Source organism: Daphnia carinata, chromosome 5, assembly GCF_022539665.2.
Source record: "Daphnia carinata strain CSIRO-1 chromosome 5, CSIRO_AGI_Dcar_HiC_V3, whole genome shotgun sequence".
NCBI classification, from domain to species: Eukaryota; Metazoa; Arthropoda; class Branchiopoda; order Diplostraca; family Daphniidae; genus Daphnia; species Daphnia carinata.
In genome coordinates this window covers 2,819,659-2,834,555 of record NC_081335.1, presented here as the reverse complement: position 1 = coordinate 2,834,555, position 14,897 = coordinate 2,819,659, and the positions used below count along the sequence as shown (strand labels likewise).

Here is a 14,897-nt window from a genome sequence, read left to right as displayed (position 1 = left end):
CATTCTCAACGTCTGTATTTTATTTCCTAGTAGATGAGTCATATCTCATACGTATTTGTACTTGGTACAAGGTTGATCGATTTTTTTTTCGTTATTTTTTTGTATACGAGCATTTTTTGTTTGCGTCTCCCATTGAGTGTGAATTCAAGAATGAAATAGTTACGTGTCAAATATTGATTTCCACTATACTGATCTTCTAGCAAAATATAAAACATTAAACAACCTTCAAGCGTTTTCAAGTTGCTCATCTGACGTAAAAGAGACCCATTTCTCTGCCTTGCTCCTCGCAAAAAAAAACCCGGAAAACCACTCGTCAACAGTTAAAACCGCCTTAATAGTTTCCTTTTCAACAAGTTTAACTTGCCAACTTTCTCTTTATTTATGGAACTATGCTGCAAGTGTGGTAAATCGCCCCCACGTCTGTTTCCTTGAGATTTCCGGGATTTTCCTCCACAGCAAACTGCACTTTCCCATTCCACGGGACTAAGAAGTGAATAGAACATTTAGTGTCAGGCTCCAACATCGATAATATCTTTCTGATGTAAATGGCTAACTGGCAGAGCAACCACGATTTTTATCAAGTTGCCGGATGTAGTTAGACCACACCGGGTGGAAACCTAGGTTGACGCTGCTCTTTCAAAGACTAGGTTAATGTCATTTGCCTCTACATGTACTATGTATACTAAAAAAATTAAATAACATGCAGTTGAACTTTCACTAGAAAATTCTAAGATCTAAACTGCTCATCATGCACAATACTTTTAATAAGAATCCACGTGAAACTGCTCTCGTTTAATTGAATATGAGTCGATATGTATTGGGAGATTTACTTGAGTTTCACACTACGGATGACGGTAGCTTTAATACCCGAGACCTCACCACCATATTTTGTAAGCTCTTTACGCGGTTCGCGAATTTGGCCCTTTCTACGGATTTTCGCTTTCCGGAACTTCATGCGGTGCTTTACACGTGGATTCCTTTGCTCTTTGGACCGATGAGGTGTCAAACCCTTGTTTTTGGCTATTTGGTAGTTGATACCACGTTTGCCACTCTCCTCTTCTCCTTCTTCGGCGCCATTGTCGGCCGACTCAGCACCAGCAGACATATTAAGGTTAATTTCTTCGTCGCTGGTGACATCATCCTCTTCAGAATCTTTCTTTGACTTACGGACCGCTTTGTAAAAATCTAATGCATCTTCTTCATCCCGAGTCAAAGCATTGCCCTTTTGTCTCTTGGTGTCCGTAATCTTTTCTTTTTGTTTGCTTATAGCGACTACTTGCTCCTGAGTACGATTTGATAAAATACGTAGTTTCTTTCTCGGTGGGATGACGGTGTGGACGAAGTCTTCAACGGCGATTTTTTCCTTCTGTTTAATCTTAGTCAACAAACTATCAATTTCTGGTTGAAGATTTGCACCCCCATTTTCAAGTTGATGTAGCAAACTACGGAATTGGACAAGGCGCTTTACAACAGGATGATTTTGCACTGATATTCTTTTAGATTTCAGCACAAAATAATATCCGATTTGTGTACAGTAACTGAAAGAGAAAACAGCCCATGTTAAGTAAAATAGTAAAATAAAAAACGGGAACATAAATTACTTGAGGATTATGTGATACTTTGCTTTAACATAGTCCACTGCTGGACTTGGGGGCAGCAGTCCTTTTGTCACCAACTCTAAAATAGGCTCTATGTTGTTTTTTAGTTCTTCCATCTGACCTAAAACATCCAAAATGCGTAAAAAGATGGAACCCTGATAGTTTATGTAAAATTACGAAATTACATTTGAAATCTTCAGCAAGTTCAATTAATTCTGGAGACTCTTCAGTCAAAAGTTTAAGTTTTTCTCGTTTGGACAAATGGGAAAGATTTAGGTCAATTTTTTCTTCTTGAACAATAATGTGTTCTTTTGCTTTATCGGCCGCCTGATACACAAACAACCATGTCATTAGAATGGTAATTTATCACACCAGAATAATTCTTACTTTTAAGTGTGTGATGAAATCTAGGCCAAAGTCAGCTTCTTCCAGCTGTTGTGCCAATCTTTGCTGAATGGCAAGAGCTTCCTGCTCTTCTAGCTGTGCTACTTCGGCATCAGACTCATTTGCATCTAAAATTGGAGATAATATGAAAAAAAAAAAACTAAGTGTTTTATTTTAATACAATAAATTACCATCCCATTCTTCATCAACATAGTCAGCATTATAGTATGCTGATCTTTTTTTGCCCCACTCTAAGTTATCTTCTTCATCAGCTCCTTCCTTATCCTCTTCGAGTTCGCTGTCAAGGGGAGGCAATGGTTCTGCATCTAAACAGGGTTTCTTCAACTTTTTCTTTGTTGATCGTTTTAAAGTTTCATCTTCATCTGAAGATGATGCCACTCCCAACACATCTTCCTACAGCAAAACTTCATATAATTCAAATGTAGATTGGTAATATCAAGTAAGTTTACCTGTGTATATCTTTTAGGTTTTTTCATCAACTTCGCCAATTTTTCAGCACCTTCGCGTTCTTCGTTTTCGTAGTACTCATCAACAGCATCGTATATAAAGTCCGAAGCGGAAGGATCAATTGTATCTTCATAATCTTCATTATCTGACACATCGGCGATTGTTGCTTTGCCTTTTTTACTGTTTTTAGGCTTTCCCATCTTAGCCAAGCTGTGGGTCTATTCCTTGGCTAACTGCACGTGGTCTGAAGGAATTTTTTTGACATTAGTTCGTCTGCAAGTTTGTTCTTTTAATGCCTGCGCTGTTGCCGAGCTTTTGTCCATCAAACCGCATTTAGCACTTTTGTTTTTGCTTATTTTATTTAATAATCATTTGCATTGCTCTCGCGAGTTTACTATTTTGTGTAATTGCCTCCCTTTTTGTTTCGTTTTAATTCATGTACAAGAATAAAAAAACAAAAAAACAAGTAGCACTAATTCATAACAAGTTACCAACAGGCTGTTGGCAACAGCCTATGAGCTATGGAAAATAACAAAATTGAAGCCTTGATCCCATTTACTCATAAATTATAACTATATGTTTGAGTCAGTTCTATCAAAAGTTCTATTTATTAAATTTCCAAAAATCTGAGTTATTGCAACAACCAACTGCTTAAAAAAACAAAAAAATTTATGGTGGGCTTCTGCTTTTTACAATTTAGGGAAATCCTCTGAGCTAAAGCGGTATGCCCGTTCTGGTTCTGCTACGTGGTTCCAACCTTGTAAAAGAAAATTAACTGGTATTCATTGAATTTGGAAACTAATGAAGCTCACCTAAAAGCCCTCTTCCTCTTCCAATTACAGGAGGATTTACGGTATCACGTCGATTTGAGAACGCGATTGAAGAGAAAGTTTCATTAGATGTTTCTTCCGGGCCTTTCTGTGCTGGGAATTTTGCCGCGATTCGTCCAAGACGCTGTACTGGATTCTCTACCAAATTTTATGAAAGCCCGGAATATAAAAAACAAGCTGGTCATTCGTTCTAATCAGAAGATTAGCTGAAACTTTAACTGACCTATTGGTTTCCTTGGCAGCGACTGTGCTTTGAGTTCAACTGGGTCCTTCTTTTTTTCACCTTTCACGTCATCCGTTTTTCCTTCGTTTCTACGATTTATTTGCAAAAGAAGTTTTAAACAAGATAAAGGGTAGCTTTGTTAAAATTATTTGCTTATCTGTATGAGATCTTACGCAAATTCTTTCTCCCGCAAGCGTTCACGTTCTCTATCCCTGAAGTCCTTGCGCTTTGATTTGGACAATCCCTGCGGAACACTGTAGAAAAATATGTTAGAACATACTTAAGGGAAAATGTTGGCCATGAAATTACGTCATGTAATTAGCTTTGGCACGCATGATATCTGAGGAGAAATTTGGTGCTGTTAGAGTTACATCATCCCAGCTCTCTAATTCAGCAGCTGGAAGTACTTCATTAAACACAAGTTTTGGTTGGAAGAATTTTGGCTGAGTTTCAGCTAGAAGTAAGGAAACTATTATGATGTATGCAAGCCTGGTATACTTTATGGTAAATTACCATCCCACATTTTCTTATTCGCCTCCTTTTCTAGCTTATGCTCACAGGACTCAAGATGGTCATTCATTTCACTCCTCCGAACATAGTGTAAATGCCAATATTGGCATTGTACAAAGTCGTGGTTTTTGGGAAGATTCTGTTGAAATTGAATAAACTGTTATGCTGTTTAGAAATATATATCTAGTAGATTTTTTGGAAAATTTCTTACTCGTTTACATTTGATGAGATGGGCTTGAAATCTCCTACATTCAATATCCATCATAGTTTAGTAGTGATTAATTCTGTCAACATAAGCTATTTCAATTACGAAAAGGAATTAGTTTACCGTCTTTCTACCACGTGCACAGGGTCAAATGGGCACATTACCCGTTCAGTAAGGTTTTTCAAATGATTCATGGCAAAATAGTTATTTGGTGAAGCTATTTTCCTGATTTATGTGGCCTTGAGCAAAAAGCAAAACAAATATTATATATTCGAAGGTGAAAACTACGTACGTTTTTCAACGTCTGGCTAAATGAGTCCATACCCAATAGATCGTTTTCCGAACTGACCGAGGCGGAGATTAGGTTTAGTCTGCACGCCGTTAATTGTGTTGCCACTCCAGAGATGGCTACGACTGGGTGGAGCTAACGAAATCTAGTAACATGGTGGTAAAACCTGGGGAAATCAGGAAGAAAAATAGAATAATGGTAATTGAAAATAATAATAACAATCAACTCGTTTTTGAAATTTAAATTAAAATTCAGCATGAATTTTGAACTTTGTTTAAATTGCACAGTGTAAACGTTTGTTTTATGTTGATCTAAAAGAACGAAATTTGTGAATAATTGAGTGACGTTTAATTAATGTTCTTTAAATAAGTCCTACATGTACGTCAAAACATTGAATGTAAGAAAAATGAATACCCATAACAGTCATGTTGCCTTTAGCTCACTGCATGACGTAGTGACACGGCTAGGTTACGAAAATGATGAAATTTTCGTGGTACAAGATACCTGTTAGCTGTTACTACCTGTGAAGATGTCGAAAAGTGAAATTTCAACTTTGCTTTCTATGCATTAAGGTTTTACCAAAAAGGGAATGTGTACATCACTGTGCAGCACGATAAGATAGAACATGCGTGCTTACCTGTAATGAACTCGCGAACTTTGGTGTTGCCTCAACAAAGGTTTTGTGTCATAACGAATAATGTACAGCTGTCCACACGTAGCACCGTTCTATAATGCTGGGTGGAGTATGACCTGAAGACATGTTTCAGCTCGAAATACAAATAACTGACAGCTATTATCACCTGTGGCCTACTTTCCGCTATAATAATTTTTTTAGATGAAAAATAAGGAATCTAATGGGCCGACAAGTCACGGTTGAAGTGCAATTGTATACAGACGAAAATCTTTTTAATGTACTGGATGCAGTATTTGTTGATTTTTTAACAATATATTAAGGCAACGGCTCATTAAGCTTTGTCCCAATCGACGACAAAAAAAACGCACCGTTAGTTTGCCAGTAATTTTTTATTACTTGTATTTCTTTAAAATTAGACACCGATTTAGGCAAATAACGTATTTGGTACAGTAAGCTAACGAAATTTTATGCTTTACAATGGTAACCTTTGAATTTCTGAACAATGAATTTTTGTTTCATTTTACGTGTTATTAAATTATTTTTCCATTATTTACAGTGCTGTCTGAATGTGTAAAAGTCCATTGATCATGTCCACGAGATGGTATCGCTTCACTGAAGAATTCTGCGTCGAACTTCGATACACATGCAGTTGAGACTGGGGAACTGACCAAGAACTTTTACTTTTGTTAACGACCTGATAGTTTATCATACCTCAGTCTCTCGTTTTTGTGGTTCGAGGTGCCGTGACGGAATGATGTAATTGTCAGTCTTCTATTATCGGTTTTCTTCTTCATTGCACAAGCGTGGCAATTTGAAGATCGTGAAAAGAAATCCTTGCAAATGAGTTGCGATTGTTCATTGACTAATCCGCCCACTAGAAAATGCGCTATTCTAGGTCGGGATGAATAGGAAGGCTTGATTTGTAACCGTTTGTAACAACATTCCTGATGCCTAAGGCATTGCTCAGGGATACACGTTAAACTCTTCATCGCCATTAGCGTCTATGCGGCTGACTGATTTTAGTGAAAGGTGTAAAATAGTTTGGTTAATTTTGGTTTGCTGTTTGGATTCAAATATGAAGCAATAAACTTGCATTTGAATTTTGGCATTATAAAGCATTCTTGTTGTCGCAATGCAAAATACAATGTGAATTCAATCGCATGAATTTTTCTCGTCCGCCTTTAAACAAATCGTTAGCCGGCTTGTGGGGGATATGCAGGTAAACCGCACCTACATTTACAATGGCTTAGTTGGTTAAAAACAAAAAAAAAAAAGGGAAAAAGGTAACCACAGTTTGGTGCGTTCCGCTACATTTTGCTTCAAAATAATTATGAAAAATGTCGTTTTTGACTTTCCCCACCGTTTAACCTACTTAAAACGAGCGTTAATAATAAACGGACTTTTGGCTTACGTTCACGTATTGGAGATAGGGATCAATCAGCAACAAAAGCTCACTGTACATGCGGCGTGACTGGAGACGACACCTTTCCTACTTTCGTTTTTAACTGTCGTTTTCTTCAAATAAAGTTTTGTATGGATTCAATCCTCGAACAGCTTAAGGCGAGTAACGTTTTGGCGCTCCCCTGCCGACGTCCAATTCTTTTGGTTTGCTAATTATAACGCAACTCGACGGACAATTTGTTGTGTTTGTACGTGTCAAGAGAAATCCTCGAGGAGAACGTCTAATTTATGAATCACGACCTGAACAAAATTTTTTACTCAAAAGAATACTGACGTTAAACTTAGCCGACGGTTCTCTTTGTGTGAATCTTAAAAGTATTGGCCTTGGTGATTGGCTAATAGAATTCGACATAAAATCAAAGCCGCTGGAAGACGTCACTTTGGCGGCAATTGTCTACATTTAAATTCACGGTTAGCTAGATAACTTCGTTTGCGCAATTTTAGATATGTAAATAAAAGAATATTACACAAGGTCAACTATCTCTGAAGAAAACGCAAAGCGTCTTCTTTTTCCATCGAAAAAAAAGGCAGAGAAGCGGAACTGGGAAACATTTTGGAAATCAGTATCGCAAGACAAATGAGCTCAGTTTCTATTGTCAAGCAGCAAAATCGCAGTTTTGTCTTTGTGGAAGACGAATTCGAAAAAGAAATTGAAATCGTGCCTGATGTTTCTTTTTTTCACACGCGTAGGTAGAATAACAAGCGTCTGTCCGCCATTTGACCACCCCAGAGAATAGGTTGAAAAGAATAACGAAATTCTCTTTCATCGATATGGCGTTTTCTCTTTTTGACCGTGAATGAGTTGCAGGTCCACGCCCTGCTGTTTTTTTTTTACATCACAACCGCCGATTTTAAACGGAGAGTCTTAGGCACGACAGAAGAAGAATCGATGGGTGCGCTTTCTCGTGCTGGAATTATTTTCAGCTCAATTTAATCACCATTGATACCTGGAGAAAGTTAGATCGAATTTTTTGTATAGTGTTTTTATTTAAATTACAGGTTCAATGGAAGGCGAAAAAATAATAAGAGATCGGGGAATTTTTAAAACTTTTTGAAATTAATTAGGTGAGAAATAAATTGAATATACCGTCATTCCGACAGCTGAAGGGATGTTGATGATTGAACTGGATACCTTTCTCCATGAGAAAGCAACGTGAACTCATTCTGATGCCGGATTTCTTCTTCAGATTGCAACATTGCCTTGCGTGATCAATTACCTCGGGATTTCAGCATGAACCTTAACTGAAAATCTAAAGTGAATTTACTTAAATTATCAAATAAATGAATTAAGAAACAATTTTCCGACACATGACAGTTTTCTTTGAACGAGGTTAACGGAACGCAGTCTTTCAACAAAAACGAAAGAAAAAACGGCCGTTATTTCACCTGCTATTTCAATTTCACGCTACGATTAGGTTGCTTGAAAGCCACCAGCTTTGCCTTTTGCAACGTCGGTGGTTTTTACATAAAACTATTTTTACTATCGTCTTACTTTTGTGTTTGAGCGAGCTCTCACCAATGAATCACCGACAACCCAAATCTATTTAGTAAAACATCAAGTCAGTAAGCAAACATATTCGTCATTTCAAAAGCACGGTCCACTTTTAGGGAAACTTAATTGCTTTCCAGACATGGCAGCCAAAAATGGACCCAATAATACGGAGTTATCAAGAATTACCCACTAATTATTTATACAGAAACTATTTAATTACCATTATACTATTTTCTTGCATTATTTTTCGTCCTGTCAAATGGACTAAGAATTAGACTTGTTATTGATTACCTCATGTTCTGCAATGTGCTGCCTTTAATAGCTGAATAGGACCGTTGAGTCTGGACTGGTCACAGCCTATCGGATGCAATCAGGCTTATGTTGCGTTCGATTCCATCAGCAGTTGTCGCCCCATAAAGAAACTCACGAAACACCGCACCTGTTGATAAGGTACCGTCTCCTCTCTCCTGTTTTTTGCTAGCCGCTCGTGACTCCCGTGCTCGGCTAACTCAAGCCTCTATAAATACAAAAGAGCGAAGCATTCTCACGACAGAGCTCACTTGGTCAGACGTCGTGGAAACTGGAACACATCACGCAGTGCTGCTCTTACAGTCGTTTGCAAACAGCGGGCGAAACATTGAAACGTACCTTTCCAAAGCACCGTCTACACAGCAAGCTTCATTCACAGGTAGGATTTCGTTCACTTTGGGCTTTATTTGGCCATCACGATAATCGACCCTAGTCGTGCTGGGCTGATTGTCTAGATCTTCGCAAGTGAAAGTGCGAAAGTAATCATTATCTCTGACGAAATCGCACTGCGCGTGTATCAAATGCCTTTATGCAGTAATTTGAAATTCCTTTGATCGCTGACACGCCATTTGTTGGTTTCATTTTACTTGTTATTTGACTTTCTTTGTGCGTTACGACATTATCAATATTTTGAATTGAAACACAACCAAGCGTTTCAATTGGCCATGAAAGTTACCTTCCAAATGGCGTATCGGTTGAATGGAACTTTCATTCGAAATGACTGTTGTTTTCTGTAATGTTCTAACCAATTGATTCCCGCTTGACTGTTTACGATTGGTACGTGATGACATTATTTCAGCCACGGCGTCGAATAGATTAAATACTTAAATTTAATGCTATTAAATGAATACCTCTATGATCACGTTGCGATGTACTTGACCATTTTTTTCGGACCACTTCAAATGCGACGTCAGCTTTCTCTGTTGTCTACGGCACTTGTCATCTACCAACCGTAACTGAAAACACAGCAGTATTATATTAGAGGCACTTGACTTTTATTTTTGTGCGTACCTCCTGCGTGACGGCTTTGAGTTGGGCCTGTGGTTATTTAGGTTATTAGTCAATATTCTCCCCGGTGAAATTCGATCCAACTCTCAGATGCTACCCCCGTTAGTAGTTATTGTGCAGCTCCTCAAACCCGATGCCACACATGTTCAGGGCCAATAATCAAAGCTGAATTGAATCAGTCATTTCTCTTTTCAATCCTTTGAAATGATCCGAACAATTGAAACCACTTCCGTCACAATTTCTAGATTGAAGATGTTTTCACGGTGCGTGATTGCTGGAGCTTTCCTGATGGGCCTGCTGCTCACTGTGGTTGCCAATAAAACTGAGGAATTAAAGACAGAAGCTAGTAAAGAAGGTGTCCGTACCGAACGTCAATATCATTTCCGCAGACCTCCCTCGTTGAGCCGAAATCCCAGCCCTCCGCTGGATTTCTTCAAGAAAGATCCTGTTGAATATGACCCTTCCGGACTTGGTTTCGAAATTCCGAAACCAGAAGATTTTCACTACCATTTTCAGCCAGACTACGAGCCAAAAAAGTCACCCATTTCAAACAAACCAACTCCTCTTGTCCAGCCAAAAGCAGCCTATCACGTATCGCATAGACCTGAGTCGCTAAAACCGGGAGTCCCTCATAGATTGCCTTACCGTGAAGCTGACAAATCTCCTTATTATCCTGACTACATTGAGGATAAACCATCTTACAAACCCGAGACACCATACAAAACAGGAGCGGCTCCATATCCCGAAAATCCAAGCAAGTACGAGGACAAATATCCGCACTATTGTCCGAAAGTTGGAGGTTACGAATCGGAATGCCGGCCAGCTAAAGATTGCGCTGTTTGGTACGACATAGTATCTTCTACTGCGGGTACATCTTGCAAACTTCCTGATGGATATCCAGGAATTTGTTGCCCTGATCTTCCCTACAATGGTATGCAAATTTTCATTTTTTCTTAGAAAGAAAACAGAGAAAGTAAAACATATGTACCTATCTCGCGTGTTTCCTGTATAGGTCGTGACGGAGTACCGTTCAAACAGGCCAAGAAAATCGTAAAGGTGGAGAAAAAATGTATAGATCTCTATTCTGTGAACGCAGCCGCCCATGCTGGTCGATTTCAGATGAGATTGATGGACGAGACGGAAAAGCTCTTGCGTGCCAATAGCATCACCGTCAGGCCAAGCTCGTCGCAGTCCACGCATTTGCTTTTCTTCCAAACAACATCTGCATCTCGCCAACTCAGTCGGGGAGCCCTCACTGGTGTTGAAACTGTCATTGAACTTGGCAAAAGGTAGATATTACCTGTCTTATCGTGACCTAAAACTGGAAAATGCATCATGACGACCTGCACCTGTGTTTCACCCTCCAGGTTTGAATTGACTCCAGATGAGGCTGGATTTGGATTGACCCACTTCAATCTTCGGGATACAATTTTGTCAGACACCTGCCCACCAGACACCACATGCGATCAAAAAACTATCCGTTCTCCATTTCGGACGTTGGACGGTACATGCAACAACATTAAACGCTCCTCCTGGGGTAAATCTCGCACGCAGTTTCAACGCGCTCTCGTGCCAGCTTACGCTGACGGTAACACCTGTTTAAACGCTACAAATATATAGGGCGTAAACCCCCTCAAAAAAATAATAATAAAACAATTATTATTGTCAGGTGTGTGGCTGCCAAGACGTGCCAAAAACGGCGGTGAACTTCCCAGGTAACGCCGAAAATTAATTACATACCATTTTTTATAGCGGAACACAGTAGATTACAGTTGTTACCAGTCGTTCCATTACTGTCCAGCGAACCGTAAAATTTAATTCAGGTAGTCGCATAATTTATTTTACCTTTATAATTTACACAGTCCCCGCCTGGTGTCCATTTCTGTGGTTTTGGATGTTGATGCCCCTCACGAGACGGATACCACATGGGTCATGCAATACGGCCAATTCGTGGACCACGATTTAACTTCAACGCCCGTCTTCCGCATGAGTATAATTAAGAATTATTAACAGCAATTACTTCTTAAAATATTTAAAAATAAACACTGACTTTGCTTTGCTCAGACGCCAACGGCATGGGAATCCAGTGCTGCACAGATGAAGGAAAATTATTGAACAATACAGAGTTCTTGCATCCGGAATGCTTTGCCATTGAGATCCCAAGCGACGATCCATTTTTCTCCAAATTTGGTCAACGTTGCATGAGTTTTGTTCGTTCCACTCCAGCACCCAGATTCGACTGCAGTTTGGGCTACGGAGAACAGGTGAGTCGTAAAAATCGCCGTTACTCCAATAGTTGTCAACACCATATGTTACCCTTAATTTAACAAATTGCGAAAACATGTGTTAGCGTTTTGGAGAAGTATCCCCTTATGGGCAATTGCCCTACATATTTTCTAAGTTCAAATTATCAAGTGTGAATGGGTTTAAATTCTTTTTTTTGTCAACAGTTGTGACTGTTACGACGTATCCAACCTACTTTGTGTTTGTTTTAGTGTTTTAAGATAGGAGTTGAAACGAAAACCTTTATATTTATAGATGAATCAGTTGACCCACTTTTTGGACCAGTCCAACGTGTACGGATCGGATGATACGGAGGCTGCTGCATTGCGGACATTTGAGAACGGAGCTTTAAAAGTAACTCCTCAAAAGGGCCATCACGAATTAGATTTACTTCCACCCGACAACGATCCCGAAATGAATTGCACCTTACCCAAATCGGTTTCTGGTATAGAAGCACCGAAACACATCAAGTGCTTCAAAGCAGGTAAGAATGCCGAATAATTGTTTTACCAATTTTTAACTAACCAAATTCTCACAGGTGATGCACGATCGAATGAACATCCAAATTTGGCTGTGACGCACACTGTTTTCATGCGAGAACATAACAGACTTGCGAGAGAACTTGCCTATCTTAATCCGTTTTGGGATGACGAACGACTCTATCAGGAGGCTAGACGCATTTTGATTGCCCAAATGCAGCACATCACTTACAATGAATGGCTGCCCATCGTGATCGGTGTGCCGAAGATGCAGGAGCTTGGTCTGTTGCCATTGCAACATGGTTTCAGCGATGATTACGATGACAGTATCAATCCAACAATTCTGAACGAATTTGCTGCAGCCGCTTTCCGTTTCGGTCACACCCTTATTCAAGGAAAACAAGAGTAAGTTTACAATTCAATCTTAAATGTTAAAGAATTATTTAAATTACCTTTGGCTGATGGTTTCAAATTTTTTTTTCAGTCTAATCAATCACAGAAGGAAAAAGGAGGCGCATATTCTGTTACGTGAACATTTTTTCAAATCACAGGTGGTATACACGCCAGGCAACCTTGACAAATTTTTGATTGGCTTGGCTACTCAACCAGGACAAGATTTTGACAATTACTTCACCGAGGAGGTATCTTGTTCATTAAAAACTTCAACAAAGCAATTCACAATTTATCCTTTTTATACCTTATAGATTACTAACCACCTGTTTGAAGAACACGGAAAGGGCTTCGGTATGGATCTGGTGGCTCTCAACCTTCAACGCGGCCGTGATCACGGTACAAAATTCTATTTCCAACCAATAAACAAATTATGCATAGATCATATTTTTAATATGAATGGAATGGATTCTTTTTCTTAGGTCTCCCTGGCTACAATGATTACCGTGATCTTTGCGGTCTTCCCCGTGCGCAGCATTTCCGCGATTTGCTTGATGTGATTTCTCCAGCTGTACGTAATTGCAATTTACTATTACAGGCATATAGAAATAATTATAATTTACTCACCAGATTCTTGAGCGCTTCGAGCTTCTCTACGACTCTGTTGATGATATTGACCTGTTCATCGGAGGAGTGTCTGAAAGAAAGGTCGAAGGAGCTTTGCTGGGCCCTACTTTCCAGTGCATAGTAGCTGATCAGTTTTTGAGGCTCAAGAAAGCAGATCGTTTCTTCTATGATCTTGGGGGACAGCCCGGCTCGTTCACTGAAGGTATAGAACAAAATTTAAAATAGTTTGGAATGCTCATTGAAATTATCATAAAAATGCAGAACAACTGTACGAAATTCGGCAAACTAGTTTTGCTCGTTTGATTTGCGACAACAGTCACGTTAGTGACACTCAACCGCTTGTATTCAAATTGGAATCTGCCACGTAACTATTGATTAGATTTTGTATAATTTTTGAGGAAGGTTAACTTATTGATCTCACACAGGAATCGAATTGTGGACTGTGATTCTTTGGCCATTCCCCGTGTTAATCTACACCCATGGCAAGAGGGTTACGAGAAATCTTACACAAGACCTTATGATACTCCATACAAAAAAATTTAAATTTAATATTCTAAGAAAGAGTTTTTATTGAGCAAAGAGTGCATCTTACTTTTCTAATTATCGTATTCAAATGTATAATTCTAACTAATAAAAAGGTACTTACCCTGAATTAATCATGATGCAATAGTGAATTTATCAGCCTGATCAGGAACTACTTGGAAATTTCCGAAGCCACTCGCTCAGAACTAAAAAACCTAAAGTCTAATTGTAAATAAAAAAAACTATTAGAAAATTATTGCAATCAAGATTTGGTGTACTAAGTGATGTGTAGGATGAAGAGCGGAATAGAGAAGGCGAATTCTTAAAAGAGCACTTGCTAAACACAATAAAAAGCAAATAAAATGGCCTGGACACCATTAAAAACTGATTTCTATAGCATAGAAAGTGGCTGAATTTCTTCGTTTTATGAGTAACAATCTAATTTTGAACGTACAGACAGTCAAACAATCGCTAGGGAAAGATGAAAATACCTTGGCTAAATTGAGCAATATAGGGCAGTTGAGTAGCAGAATCTTCCACGTTACAAGACTCGGTTACCAAGTGTGCAGATCGTTTGGCTACTAAGAGGACAAAAGAAATTAGGTTGTATTGTACAGTGATTTTTTAGTTCTATATTCCAAGACTGTTAACCTAGTTCTTAGAGAATTTTTTGTTGAAGTAAGTTGATACAAATTGTGGTGAACGTTTTTTCAATTTCCTTAACCGAGACACGGGAAAAAATTTGCCAAATTAGCATCAAGTTTTTTACAGTTAAAATAGAAACAGTTGTTGGAAAATTCGTTAGTACAACTCTGTTTTACGACTTAGGCCTCCCCCGTTTTACAATTTTCCTAAACTTTCATCGACAGAAATTTACCGTATCTAAACTTCTTCCCTGTAGAGAGTCTGGGAATGAAGACGAACCGTTCTTGGTGTTAAGTAATACATATAAACCTAATTACCAATAATTCCCGATATTCCGAACTTTTTTTTCTTGTAGAACTTATTTCAGTTTAAGGTTAATTGCCTTAATGGCGTAGCAGGGTTACCTGAATTCCGTACGATGTCATCGTAGTCAATTTTCTCATTTCGTGTAGATTATTCTTCAATTAGTTGATGGTCGTTTGATCGTCGATTGCAAAGTCCAATGCGAAAGTTCGGCGGCATGATTTGAATCCTGCAATG

General features: G+C 38.8%; 3 protein-coding genes across 4 annotated transcripts; 1 reads left to right on the top strand and 2 right to left on the bottom strand.

Moving 5' to 3' along the window:
• Positions 1 to 791: 791 nt before the first annotated feature.
• On the bottom strand, positions 792 to 2,695 carry LOC130696514 (something about silencing protein 10-like). Its single transcript, XM_057519591.2, has 6 exons — positions 2,453 to 2,695; positions 2,174 to 2,396; positions 1,986 to 2,110; positions 1,784 to 1,925; positions 1,602 to 1,719; positions 792 to 1,538 (listed from the first exon to the last, which is right to left on the bottom strand). Exons 1-6 carry the CDS (start codon positions 2,648 to 2,650, stop codon positions 827 to 829), a joined length of 1,518 nt encoding a protein of 505 aa, XP_057375574.1. The 5' UTR covers positions 2,651 to 2,695; the 3' UTR covers positions 792 to 826.
• A 344-nt stretch (positions 2,696 to 3,039) lies between these two features.
• Positions 3,040 to 4,565, bottom strand: LOC130696744 (gametocyte-specific factor 1 homolog). The gene is made up of 9 exons (XM_057519846.2): positions 4,543 to 4,565; positions 4,342 to 4,457; positions 4,225 to 4,258; positions 4,017 to 4,152; positions 3,813 to 3,957; positions 3,677 to 3,757; positions 3,504 to 3,592; positions 3,263 to 3,418; positions 3,040 to 3,207 (listed from the first exon to the last, which is right to left on the bottom strand). Exons 2-9 carry the CDS (start codon positions 4,410 to 4,412, stop codon positions 3,140 to 3,142), a joined length of 780 nt encoding a protein of 259 aa, XP_057375829.1. The 5' UTR covers positions 4,413 to 4,457; positions 4,543 to 4,565; the 3' UTR covers positions 3,040 to 3,139.
• Positions 4,566 to 8,647: 4,082 nt separating this feature from the next.
• LOC130696027 (peroxidase-like) lies at positions 8,648 to 13,844 on the top strand. 2 transcript variants are annotated; one of them, XM_057519091.2, is made up of 15 exons: positions 8,648 to 8,770; positions 9,648 to 10,342; positions 10,424 to 10,700; positions 10,779 to 10,999; positions 11,081 to 11,126; positions 11,274 to 11,401; positions 11,476 to 11,675; positions 11,950 to 12,178; positions 12,233 to 12,578; positions 12,658 to 12,814; positions 12,878 to 12,962; positions 13,046 to 13,134; positions 13,194 to 13,392; positions 13,452 to 13,554; positions 13,616 to 13,844. In XM_057519091.2, exons 2-15 carry the CDS (start codon positions 9,664 to 9,666, stop codon positions 13,731 to 13,733), a joined length of 2,877 nt encoding a protein of 958 aa, XP_057375074.1. In that variant the 5' UTR covers positions 8,648 to 8,770; positions 9,648 to 9,663; the 3' UTR covers positions 13,734 to 13,844. The 2 variants fall into 2 exon arrangements, with proteins under 2 accessions (XP_057375074.1, XP_057375075.1); XM_057519092.2 differs by having other exon boundaries at positions 8,652 to 8,782; positions 9,657 to 10,342.
• Positions 13,845 to 14,897: the final 1,053 nt, after the last annotated feature.